At 49.5% G+C, this 13818-nt stretch overlaps 1 protein-coding gene across 1 annotated transcript; it reads right to left on the bottom strand.

The window, feature by feature from the left end:
• Positions 1-12031: 12031 nt before the first annotated feature.
• LOC125524146 (basic leucine zipper 19-like) lies at positions 12032-13219 on the bottom strand. Its single transcript, XM_048689219.1, has one exon. The coding sequence runs from the start codon at positions 13048-13050 to the stop codon at positions 12145-12147; it is 906 nt and encodes a 301-aa protein (XP_048545176.1). The 5' UTR covers positions 13051-13219; the 3' UTR covers positions 12032-12144.
• Positions 13220-13818: the final 599 nt, after the last annotated feature.

Genomic DNA, 13818 nt, shown 5'->3' on the forward strand with positions numbered 1-13818 from the left:
ATCCAAACACAATGGATGATACCACAAAAAAGATTTGGGTGCTCAGTCGTGGGGAGATCTTGACCCAAACGGAGGTCTCTCTTTAGAATGATGGTGATGGTGGTGACCGAGATTATGTTGGTGGTGGTGGCCGAGAGGATGGTGGTGATGGTGTGGTGGTGGTGATGGGAGTGGCCATGTGTACGGTGGGTGGAGTGGTGATTTCTTTGGCGAGGAAGGTGTTTGAGTTTGTGTATGTCATTGGTTGGCCTCAATACGCCACATAAAACATGCTATGTTGTGGCGATTTTTGATCAAACTTGATCGATGATGTGATGCCTTTTGGATGAGCTATGCATGTTTTAATTTGAATATCTTGATCAGTGAAACTATATCTTTGTTAACGGTTTATACGTTATGCATGTATATTTTTAAATATTTGAATGATTAATGATATATTGTGCAATTCTTTGAAGTTCATGCGGCTAGGCTAAAAGAATTGAGAATGTTTTTATAACTCCACTAAGTTTGGGGGGTCGGCTAGGTCCGGCCACCTTTAAAGGAGTAAAATGTTACTCCGCTAAGTTTACTCGGCAGTTTACTCCTCTATAGTTTAGGGGATTGGTTAGAGGTGCCCTTGTATAATCCCCACCACATAGTGAGATGTTATGTCATTATTTCAGCTTGAAGACTAGGGATGGACAAAGGTTACATTCAGTAGAAGAATAATGGAGACACTTGTCCACTATATTTTATTTTATTTTTGGAAAGGAGGAAGACCCCCCGACCTCTGCATCTAGGCGATGCATTCAGCCACTTTATTAATTATTCACAAAAGACCTTACAAAGAAATACAACGATAAGTTTGAAGTCACCATCTAGGCAACATCTGTCGCTACTCCTATCCAGTTGATGAAAGGATGCTGATAGTCCGGGTCTAATACCAAATAGACCTTGCAGCCAAGCCTAACATCTAAGGCTTGAGGCCCCAACCAAGTCACTTGTCGGGTATGGGGCACTCCGGTCCGACGCGCTCTCAGAGGCCGCCGCCGCCAACTGCCATCACTCCATCTTTAGAGCTGTACTGACGCATCAACCTTGCCCGATCTAGTTGTCGTCGATGTCACCACGATACCAAACAATGCCATATTCCTGCGCTCATCCATCAACACACGCCTAGCAGCGAGACCCCGCTGCTCCATGCGGCTGAGACCCGCCGTTGTCGACGTGCCAGATGCAATACCGCTCCTCCTTCGCGAACACCACCCGCTAGCACTGGTCCCATCCTCTCCACCTACAAATCCTCTGCACTCCCAACCGAGCCCCAGTGCCCCTAACGGCACTCCAGGAAGGTCACAACGCGAACAGCGCCGCTGCCGCCATATCCGAAGAGGATTGAAGGTTTTCACGCGGTCGGGGATCGCGGTGGGTAATTGGGCCCTCAGCTGCGCCTCAATTAAGGAAAGCGGCACCCACGGGCGTCGCCGCCGCCAGGCCGGCCAGACTGGCCAAAGTTTCCCTCGGACACAAAGTACACCACCAGGGCTCACCATCACCGGAGCCTGCGGCCGCAAACCACTGGGACGACGAGAGGCAGTAGGAGAAAGGGGAACCTCCAGATCTGACGCAACGGAGCACCACGCCACGGCCGACTCCACCAGCAACCCGCCGCCCGCGTGGCCAAGCACGCTGGCCAGCGTCGTCTTCAGACGTCGCTAGCCCCGGACGACCCCGCCTCGCCAACAGGGTCGCCGCCCCAAGGATCCGCAGGCCACCGATGCGATACTCCGGCCTGCGGGCCGACAGGATTGATCCGGGCATAGAGATCCCCACGGCTACCTTCCCTAGCGCCTGCGCGAGCTTTGCGGGCGGCCGTCTCTGGTTGCGGCCAAGGACGGAAGGGGGATGAGGGGAGGTCGGGCGGCGAAAGATCAGAAGGGGGATGAGGAGGGACCCGCAATCTCACTTGTCCACTATATGCCGTCATTATATTACCAATAGCATACTATTCCCAACTGAAGAATCGGATGCACATACTAATGAAAGCCGTTCATAACTGCCCACTGTAAAACAGCCTAAAGGACAATGAAAAGTAAGGAAACCGGTGCATTACGAAGTTCATGGGCAGCTATCAGAAATGAATGAAAAGAGTGTCTAATGATAAACTGAATTAATACTACCACACTGATGATCATTCCCTGGAAAAGGATATTCAGTAATGCTATATATGAGCAGCTAATGTGAGTTTGAACATGCTGAAAGACAAAAGTAACTAGCAGTTTATTGCCGCAAATTGATGTTGGTAGAAAAGCTCTTCCATTTTTGAGGAAAAAACAGGCGCTTTGCAATTCGTAGAAGATTTTTTTAGGCAGCGCTCTGCGCCGGCGCACCGGCCCAATGTTTCGGCCGGTCAGCCTAGATCCATCCGATTTGTACGCATGCAGCCGTCAGATCTCTCCTCTCCTCCCCTGCACTCCATCTTCAACCTCCCGCACGGAAGAAAGGGAGAGGAAGGAGGGCGCCGCCCCCTCGCCTCGCCTCGCCTCCTCATCTCCTCTCACCGCCGGTCGTCCCTGGTCGCCGACCCTCGCCGTCGGTCATGGCCCTCGCCGTCAGTCCCCGACGAGCTCCATGCCTCGTTCACCAAAAAAACGAGCTCACATGCCTGCAGCACCTCGATGCGTCGTTCATGGATGTGCAGCAAACATTGTCATCGCCTTCATCGCGGGTCATGGTCACCGCCGGGGGAGTTGTGTGTTCGCAAAGTCTAGTTTTCTGTCAGTCCTTGGTTCTAGCAAAAATGCATGAATGTAGCAAAAATCTTCGGCGGTGGTAGCAAAACCGAAGCAAGGTTGCAGCAAAACGTCGTGGCCGCCCATCGCGGGTTGCAGCTAATCCGTGAACAGATGTAGCAAAAACGCCGCCGCCGTCGTTGCACGTCGCAGCTAAGCTGTGAAGCATGTAGTAAACAATGACGCCAGTAGTAGCAAAAACCGACAACGGTTGCAGCAAATGTCATCGCCGCCAACCCGGGTTGCAGCTAATATGTACATGGTTGTAGCAAAAAAGCTCGCCGGTGGTAGCTTCGGCCATAGCCGGTTGCAGCAAAAAAACATCGTCGCCGCCGTCCAGGTTGCATCATCATCATGCAGGATGTAGCAAATGCCATCGCCAGTGGTAGCAATTGCAAACATCGGTAGTAGCAAAAACTGATACGGTTGCAGTAAAAACTATTTCGCCATCGTCGCGGGTCATGCCCTCGCTGTATTTGGTTGTAGCAAATTCTGCCATGGGTCGCAGCTCCTTCCTCTCCTGGTTCCAGCACCTCACACCAACGGTCGCACCCCCCCCCCCTCGACTTCAGTTGAATCAGTTCACGCCGACCACGCAGCAGTGTCGTCCGAGCTCATCGTTTGTAGCGGCCACGGTTGCACGCAGACATTTTCCGCACTGGCAACGAATGGAGTATGGGTGCGCAAGGATGCGTGTGCCTGGGGATGGAGCAGCTTGGGTAAGGGGCCTCTAGGGTGAGCGGAGCTAGGGCCGACGAGGGTCATGGTGGAGGAGGGCGAGCTGCTTGCGGCGAGGAAGACGAAGGCTGTGGTGAGAAGACGAGGAAAGTTTCTGGATGGATAAAGAAGTGGTTGTGAGCCTGTAAGAACACGGAAGGTTGGGCTTATGTGAAAGAGTGGGCGACGCGAGGCTGGCGTGCGACCGGCCGAGCGCTTCGACCGGCGCACCGGCACCAGCTCTAAATGTTTCCTTTTTTTTTCTAAAGAACACACAAGAGAAATAGAACTAACCTGCATGCCTTCACCTCTTTACATCATCTGGCAAACCTGGGAGCCACTGGTTATTTGCAATATCACCGGCACCTTGACCCAACACCTCGCTACTCATAACATCATCGTCATCCATTGTCGTGGCCGGCATCTCTGGACTGCAATAGAGCGGATCGTTGCATCTGAGCCTAACCTGCTGAGCACCACCACCAAGCAGTGGCGGAGCTAGCATTTGACAGTAGGGTGGTCCGCCTTCAATTTTTTTAGAACAACTATGACATGTAAACATTTTAACTAATTGCAGGTATCACATAAATATATCAATATGGTCTTATAAACACACTAAAATTCTCATTCAAGTCTCAATTTTGCATAAAATAAGCTTACATAGTACATAGTACATACCTTGAGAAGTGAAAGAAGACTATGTTTCCGTCCTACGCTTTTGCATAGCCATGAATATATTCACTATATCATCATCATTCACCTCGGAAAAAAAGCATCCATCCCAATAATGTGACAAGGCAATCATCCAAAAGAGTATCATCCAAATTATTTCTCAACTTGCTCTTGACTGAAACATGTTGGTGAAAAAGTTCTGCAATATCTCCAGTCCTCTTCATCCTTCAATAATTCTACAATAAGAATATACTCGCTGTCAATCATAAATTCATAATGACACAACTGAATAGAAATAATATGCTTAATTAGGTGTTTGTTCATCGGTTCATCTTCATCAGTTTATGTATTTGTACTGTCCAGTGCACAACACAAAAAAATAGCAAGCAAGCCCTAAGTAAAAGATTGGGTAATTGGGGAGTGGATGAACGGTACCTCAAATCAGGCCGAGCCGAGTGCCGTAGTGCGGAATAGGCGGCTGCACCCCGCTTGCAGGGGCGCCAGGCGGCTGGGAGAGGGCAGGATCTTGGCCTGGGATGGTGGATTGGTGGTGCGGCTCGCGCGGAGCGATTGGCAGGTCAAAGGCGCAATGGGGAAGCAGGAGCGGAGGAGCCTCATGGCTGCCGAGAGGCCGGCAACGGCGGCGACCGGCGATGCAGGCAGAGGGTCTCGCGCGCGTGCGTGGTGTCTCGCTACGAGCAAGAGGTGTTTTTTGGTTTTAGGTTAAAGTGTCGCTAGGCTGTTTTTTTTCTTCTCTGGCCCATCTCTATATAGGTTTTTTTAGGCAAAATCGCAAAGCTTTTTATTGACCCGTCACAACGTTTACAGGGACGAAACTAAGCTCTCCAGGGTGGCCTAACCAAACATGGCGGACGGTCCCTAGAGTTAAGGCATGCTTTGCAAGTTTGTGGGCCTCGACATTTAAGGTTCTAAACTCATGAGAGAAAATACAAGAATTGAAATCTCTAGATAACTGTTTAATCTCCAACACCACTGCTCCATGCTCAGCTGAAGTACCCTTCTCAATTGCCTCCACTGCAGCTCTGCAATCTGAAGCCACCGCCACCTTTTGGATGTATAGATCATGAGCTAGTGCTAAGCTCTCTCGGATGCCAAGTACCTCCAGCACCTCTGGGTCTTCAATGTTCCCGAACACCATGGTTGACGCCCCCTGATAGACTCCTTCTTCATCGCGGCAAATCACCCCAACAACACCATAACGCCCCGCCCTTGAAACTGCAGCGTCGGAGTTGATCTTTGGATGATCTTCTAGGGGTGGTAACCAACCCCGTGGTCTAGGCACGGCCTCACGAGCAGCGGGCGATGGAGAGTCCATGTAATCAAGATCAGCCAGGAATCTGTCTACAAATGCATGTGTTGCGAATGGTGTTTGAATAACTCCCTCATGGATAACTTTCCTTCGTGCATACCAAATGGCCCATAGGGTGGTAATGAGAACGGAAAACTCCTTCTGTGAAATCGTGTCACTCATGGCAAATAACCAGGCCTTAGCATCTTCATCTTTATTCATGCACATATGTTGCACTAGCTCCTCGTTTGACAGTGCCCAAACACTCCGTGATAGTGTGCAATCAAGCAAAGCGTGTCGCCAATTGTCCTCCATCCCACAAATAGCACAAGCATGAGAGTCTAACATATTTCATCGGTGTAGCACATCGTTGGTTGGAATGGAATGCTGTGCTAACCTCCATGTGAACACCTTCAGTTTAGATGGAACCTTGAGTGTCCACACCGACGTCCAGCCCCGCCGATCTCCCTCGCCGTTTGATGTATCTTCCCCGCCCTCCAACCAAGCTTCTCTTCCCCTCTTGACTCGACTGAGTAAGAAATATGCCGATCGCACCGAAAAAATGCCTCTAGAGTCACCGGCCCATGCCCAAAAGTCCTTCACTTGCCTGGTACATAGTGGGATCTTAAGCACTGATTCAGCATCTAGAGGAGTGAAAACTTGGCGTACTAGTTCCTCCTTCCAGCTTGCTGATGATGCATCAATGAGCTCAGACACTGTTTGTGGTGGGTTGTCAGCCATGGCCCTGATTGGTCTCCATAATAGATCCCTGGGTATCCAATTGTGTGCCCAAATGTTTGTTGTGGTACCATCTTGTTAGGTTTCGTAGTAATTTCAAAAAATTTCCTACGCACACGCAAGATCATGTGATGCTTAGCAACGAGGGGAGAGTGTTGTCTACGTACCCAACGCAGACCGACTGCGGAAGCGATGACACGACGTAGAGGAAGTAGTCGTACGTCTTCACGATCCAACCGATCAAGCACCGAAACTACGGCACCTCCGAGTTCGAGCACACGTTCAGCTCGATGACGATCCCCGGACTTCGATCCAGCAAAGTGTCGGGGAAGAGTTCCGTCAGCACGACGGCGTGGTGACGATCTTGATGTACTACAGCAACAGGGCTTCACCTAAACTCCGCTACAGTATTATCGAGGTATATGGTGGCAGGGGGCACCGCACACGGCTAATGAATAGATCACGTGGATCAACTTGTGTGTCTAGAGGTGTCCCCTGCCTCCGTATATAAAGGAGTAGAGGGGGGAGGCTGGCCGGCCAAGGAGGCAGGCGCAGGAGGAGTCCTACTCCTTCCGGGAGTAGGACTCCCCTCCAATCCTATTCCAACTAGGATTCCCCAAAGGGGGAAAGAGGGAGAGGGGGGCCGGCCACCTTCTCCTAGTCCTAATAGGACTAGGGGAGGGGAAAGTGGCGCAGCCACCTTGGGCTGCCCCTTTCTCCTTTCCACTAAGGCCCATGAAGGCCCATATGGCTCCTGGGGGGGTTCCGGCAACCTCCCGGTAACCCGGTAAAATCCCGATTTCACCCGGAACACTTCCGATGTCCAAACATAGGCTTCCAATATATCAATCTTTGCGTCTCGACCATTTCGACACTCCTCGTCATGTCCGTGGTCACATCCGGGACTCCGAACAACCTTCGGTACATCAAAATGCATAAACTCATAATATAACCGTCATCGTAACCTTAAGCGTGCGGACCCTACGGGTTCGAGAACAATGTAGACATGACCGAGACATGTCTCCGGTCAATAACCAATAGCGGGACCTGGATGCCCATATTGGCTCCTACATATTCTACGAAGATCTTTATCGGTCAGACCGCATAACAACATACGTTGTTCCCTTTGTCATCGGTATGTTATTTGCCCGAGATTCGATCGTCGGTATCCAATACCTAGTTCAATCTCGTTACCGGCAAGTCTCTTTACTCGTTCCGTAATACATCATCTCACAACTAACATATTAGTTGTAATGCTTGCAAGGCTTATGTGATGTGTATTACTGAGAGGGCCCAGAGATACCTCTCCGACAATCGGAGTGACAAATCCTAATCTCGAAATACGCCAACCCAACATCTACCTTTGGAGACACCTGTAATGCTCCTTTATAATCACCCAGTTACGTTGTGACGTTTGGTAGCACCCAAAGTGTTCCTCCGGCAAACGGGAGTTGCATAATCTCATAGTCATAGGAACATGTATAAGTCATGAAGAAAAGCAATAGCAACATACTAAACGATCGGGTGCTAAGCTGATGGAATGGGTCATGTCAATCAGATCATTCAACTAATGATGTGACCTCGTTAATCAAATAACAACTTATTGTTCATGGTTAGGAAACATAACCATCTTTGATTAACGAGCTAGTCAAGTAGAGGCATACTAGTGACACTTTGTTTGTCTATGTATTCACACATGTATTATGTTTCCGGTTAATACAATTCTAGCATGAATAATAAACATTTATCATGATTATAAGGAAATAAATAATAACTTTATTATTGCCTCTAGGGCATATTTCCTTCACATCTCCTATCCTGCGTATAATGCCCAGTCTCATTATATCTCTGCCGTCTAGGATAGCTCGTCATATCTGTGATGGATGGTGGCCAAGCTCCGCCTCAAGGATTGTAGTGTCAGGATAATAAACTGCCTTTAGCAACCTCGCACTGAGAGTGTCGGGCTCATTCAACAACCTCCATGATTGTCTTGCTAATAATGCAAGATCAAAAATTTCCATGTCTCTAAAGCCCAGCCCTCCTAGATTTTTTGGCAATGTAATGACATCCCAAGACACCCAACAGGGCCTTCTCCTACCTTGCTTGCTTCCCCACCAAAACTGTCTTATGATAGAGGTGATGCTTTCGCATAAACCCCTTGGCAATCTGAAACAAGACATGGAAAAGACAGGTATGTATTGTGCTACTGATTTGATTAGAACCTCTTTCCTGGCTGCTGACAAAAGCTTCTCCATCCAACCTTTTATCTTCTCCCAAACCCTATCCTTCAGATATTTGAAAGTCCCATTCTTCGAATGCCCCACCTCTGTCGGCAGGCCCAAGTGTTTTTCACTAAGGGACTCATTCTCCACATTCAGACAATTTTTCACCTCTTGTTTGAGAGAGTCAGGACACCCTTTACTGAAGTAAATTGACGACTTGTCGTGATTGACTCGTTGTCCCGATGCCGCACAATAAACATCCAACAGGTTTGAAAACAGATTTGCACCCTCCACGCTAGACTTAAAAAGCAGCAGGCTGTCATCTGCAAACAAAAGGTGGTTAACAGCAGGAGCTGAGGGGGCCACCTTGATTCCGAGCAAAGACGACTGTGAACTTGATTTTAATAGGCACGAAAGGCCCTCTGCTGCAAGTACGAAAAGGTAAGGGGAAATGGGATCTCCCTGTCGAATACCTCTCGACGGATTAAACTGTTGAAGCTTCTCTACATTGAACAGGACCGAGAAGGAAATAGACCTCACCATAGCCATGACTATCTGAATCCATTGGGTAGCAAAACCAAGTTTGCCCATGATTGCTTCCAAGTAATCCCACTCTAATCTGTCATAGGCCTTCATCATATCAAGCTTGACCGCACAAAAGCTATTTGATTTGGACATGTCCTCTTCATGAAATGAAGGCATTCATAAGCACAGATAATGTTATCGGTTATGGGTCTACCTGGGACAAAGGCTGATTGTTCCTCTGATATGATCTCTGGAAGGACCAACTTCAGTCTATTGGCCACGACCTTGGAGGCGATCTTATATAGCACATTGCATAGGCTGATAGGCCGGAATTGAGACAACTGAGACGGGTTCATTACCTTTGGGATCAAGACAATGACCGTATCGTTAATACTTTCCGGACTTTCTTCTCCCCTGATTATTCTCACCACACAGATCCCAGTGCCTCTGATAAAAATGTGCTGGGAAGCCGTCGAGCCCTGGTGCCTTTGTGGGAAACATCTGAAAAATCGCATTTTTCACTTCTTCTCTTGAGTATGGCACGCACAAGGATTCGTTCATCTACGGTGTAACTTTGCGTGGGACATGTCTCAGGACCTCATCAATACCCTGCACCCCTTCCGAAGTATACAGAGATTTGTAAAAATCCACCACCATCGCCTTCAACTCCACAGGATCCTCCGTGTATATTCCAATGGAGTTAGAAAGCGGTTTAATCATGTTCTTCTTCCGTCTCGTACTCGCCCTCATATGAAAGAACCTCGTGTTTCGGTCACCCTCTGTCAGCCATTGTAACCGAGATCACTGGCGCCACATTATCTCCTCCCTATGGTATAGCTCGACTAATCTATCACAGATTTTGATCTCCACATGAACGGGCCCTGTTCGGGCTGGATCATCACGCAGCTGCTGTAGTTGACGATTAAATCCTTTATCTCCCTCCTCACACTACCAAAAGAGTCCCTACTGCATGATGTAATATCTTGAGATATTCGCAGTAGCTTGTCCCGGAAGTCACCAATGCCATAACCAGGTGAGACCGCATTCCACCGAGCCGAGATGTTCTGCTGCCATTCCTTGTGCTTCTCCCACATTACTTCGTAGCGGAAAACCTCGATGACCGACATGCCTGGTTCTGGGTTATCAAACTGAAGGAAGATCGGCCCATGATCCGATGATGCAGCCGAGTGGTGGCTTAGAGTAGCTAGCGGGAAACGCGCGCACCATCTAGGAGTCGCCAGCGCGCGATCTAGCCTGACTCGAGTGTAAGACCCCCCTGCCACTCTTTTTTCAAAAGTCCAGAAACGGCCCTGATGGCCTAAATCCATGAGCATGCAAACATCAACCGCTTCCCAGAAGGCTTGTATTTGTGCATTACTGCGATTAGCTACTCCTTGGTGTTCATCCGGACGTAGCACTTCGTTGAAATCCCCCATACATAACCACGACAAATCATTCAAAGTTGATATTCCTTTTAACATATCCCATGTTTGATGCCTAAGGTTTGTTTGCACTTCCCCGTATATAACTGTAAAACGCCACGGTTCCTGACCTTCGACCTGTACTTTGGCATCAATATGATAGCAAGAATCGCCCAAGATTTCAATATTGCTTGAATTATTCCAAAAAATTCCAATTCCACCACTTCTTCCCTGGCTACTTATTGCATAAGAAATTTCATAACCTAAAGAACTTGCTAGAGCTTCTACACGTGCACCGGCGATTTGAGTCTCCACAACCCCAAGCACGGTAGGGGCAAACTTTCTCGCGAACTCGTGAAGCTCTCGGACTGCCGCAGGTTTGCCCGCGCCACGGCAGTTCCAGGATAAGGCACTCATTGGGCATGGCGGCGCTCCTCGAAGGAGCCCGCCAAGTTTTTCACCGTTGAAGTTGAAGCCTCGTTGTCTTCGCCATTAAACCTTGACCTCTTGAGATCTCTGATGGGAAGCGGGCTCACCCCCGCACTTGCAGATGCCACGATGGCCAGCTCCAGGCCTTCGGCGCTCGCGGCTGGAGGGATCGGTAGGTTGCCATGCAGCGCCCCCGCTGAGATCCTCTTCCTATTGGTATCATCCATGTCAACATCCTCTTCCCTCTCCCTGTACTTGACTTCTTCCTCCTCTCGTGTTTTTTCTTTTGGATTGCTTGCAGGATAGTAGCCTCTGTCCGCATCAAATCTGTCACCTGACCGAGCGCCAGCCTTGCCTCCTCTTCTACCTCCACCACGCCCCCTGCCTTCTCCAGGTCCACGCCCCGTGCGCATAGCCCAATCTGCTCTGAGATCTTTAAACACCAAGGCTGATTTGGGGTGGATTCCATTCCCATGCTCCTTAAACAGATGCCCCAACATACCACAAACGGCACAACAATCTGGTAACTTCTCGTACTTGACCTTATAGATCTGTCTCTTGCCCTCTCTAATCATCGAAACTGCGTTCTTGAGAGGTTTCAGCACATTGATCCTCACCCAAACTCGATGGAAATTACCCACAAAATCGTGTGATGGGGCTTCTGCAAATAACACCTCCCCCACCTTAGCGGCAAACGGTGTAACCAGATGTGAGTATAGATCAGGCACATCGTGGATTTGGATCCAGATGTCAATTGTCTCCAGCTTGACCATCGAGGGTTTGGAAATCCCATCATACGGCGCTATAATCACTGCATCCCCTCTGAAGTTCCATGGGCCATCTTGCATAACTCTTTCCCAATCACCCAAACAAGAGAATTTGACCATATACAGATTATCATCAAGAGCTTTGAACTTTGCTACTTGCGTCGTGTTCCATGCAGATCTCATATTCCTATAGAACCAAGTTTGGCTATAAAATTTTGAGGAATTGATCTTCGCAATGGCGATCCATCGATGTTCTTCTGGCGGGGCCTGCTGCTCGTCGAACACCACATCATCCAAGTCCTCCTCTGTTAGGCCCAATTCTTCCATCATCCTTTCCACATCGCTCACCTCTGAGGAGCCTGACGCTCCTCCCGAAGCCATTTTCCCTAACCCGACGTAGATCCGATCGGGTTTTGTTTTGTGCCCTAAGCCCGCCACTCCCTGACTCCATCGGGATGAGGAAGCGACCAGTGATCGCCCCTCAGCCTTGATAGTCAGAGGCAGGAAGGAAACCGGCGGCAGGGAAGTCAAAACCTCAACGACGGCGTAGTCGTCCTTGAGAGAAAGAAAACCCTAGCGTGAGGGAAACCACTCGGCTCTGCCCATCTCCATATAGGTATAGGTATATATAGGCCGGGTCAAAATCTCAGGGTGGGCCGCGGCCCACCCTGGCCACCCTGTAGCTCCGCCCCTGCCACCAAGGAAACTTCCCTGGTCAGCCGAATCGTTGTTTTTCACAGGCCGCTGGTAAGGGAAAGCACCGAGCTCTCCTTCGATCCTCCCTCTAATGTCGACAAGCAGGCAGCGGAGCCTGGAAACCTCAGCCTCAAGCGCCGAGTGACTCTGTAGCCTCCTGAGGAGCTGCTTGTTTAGAGCCTTGAGACGAGCCACCTCTTCCTCCAGCAACGTCGTGCGGGCCTTCTTCTTCTCACGGTACTTCCTCACAGCTGCCCGGTTACCCGGCGGGCGCTGCTTCTTTGGGCCGTCGGTCTCTTGCGGCGACTCCGAGGTCTGGGCGACATCGTCCGACTCCTCCCAGAGGATCTTGGTGTGGACATGGACGCAGGTCTGGGTGTGGTGGGCAAGGTCATTGCGTACAAGCGGGTTGCAGCAAGCGTGGGTGTGACTGTGAGTACATGCGAGATGCTCGGTCTCCGTGTCTTTGAGAATGTCGTGGAAGTAGCTGTCCATGGATATGGAGCAGCTGTCGTGGGGATCGGTGCCCATGGCCGGGCAAAGGTACGTCTCCGGATTGGTGAAATCTATGTCCCCGTCGTCCATGGTCCGCAAGAACAAATTAAACCTGATAACATGAAGACAGCATATATGAGATGCTCTTCCCACTGAAAATTCGGTGCAGATTAGAGCAATCGAGTTATCGAGGAGCTTATATTCACGGCAGATGTCTGGGGGTAGAAAAACTGAGAAGGGAGCTGTTCCACCAATCATTAATCGGCAATCGAGTGCAATGGACGGCATTGGGAAGGGCTTACCGATGATGATTGTGGAGGTCAACCGCGCTCGTTCCTGCGGGAAGAGCGAGGAAAACGAAGGAGAAGCTCAGAATGAGATGGCTAGATTGAGCTTACCATGTTTGTCTCGTGTGGATAGCCACGCCAATCCGATGTTCTGCTGGAAGAGGAGGAGGACTACTGGTGGGCGGAGCCGCGGTGGGGAATAACCGGCAACGTTTTCGTGTGTTATTCCTTCTCTTGTTCGCATTGACTTGGTTTCTTTTCTCGGGGTGGATGCTTTTCGTCCGATGTCGTCATCCATGGATAGGGGGTGTGAAGACAAGCAAACCCAAACCACTTTGCCCGGTAGGTTGATGTTCATGTTCGCCGCGGCGGAGATATTTTCAAGACGGACGGACTGATGGAGGCGTGTGCGGCTCTACTCTCCCAGGGGGTCAGATGTCAATCAAGTACAGCAATGTAATTAGTGATGAATATATTCCGTTGGAGAAATCATCTTGAATAATAATCCAGAGGAATAAACATTATCTTTTTGGACAAACTATGGTACAAGATCGATACAGTGCACAATATGCTGATTCTTGGCGGGGAGCACGTACGAAGTCGGTCCAAGTTTGTAGACGCTCATACATACATGCATATATTTTTACTGATGAATGCGCACATGCACACCCTAGTTCTATGAGCACCTTCGAAAGACTGAGACGGCACATCATTTTGAGATTGACAAAGTCACCATAGACGCATTCGTAGTTGACGTGACATCCCCCAC

Source organism: Triticum urartu, chromosome 7 (assembly GCF_003073215.2).
Source record: "Triticum urartu cultivar G1812 chromosome 7, Tu2.1, whole genome shotgun sequence".
Taxonomy (NCBI): domain Eukaryota; kingdom Viridiplantae; phylum Streptophyta; class Magnoliopsida; order Poales; family Poaceae; genus Triticum; species Triticum urartu.

Excerpts from the sequence above, each read along its gene's own strand:
- LOC125524146 (XM_048689219.1), bottom strand. The coding sequence starts at position 13,050 with ATGCCGTCCATTGCACTCGATTGCCGATTAATGATTGGTGGAACAGCT.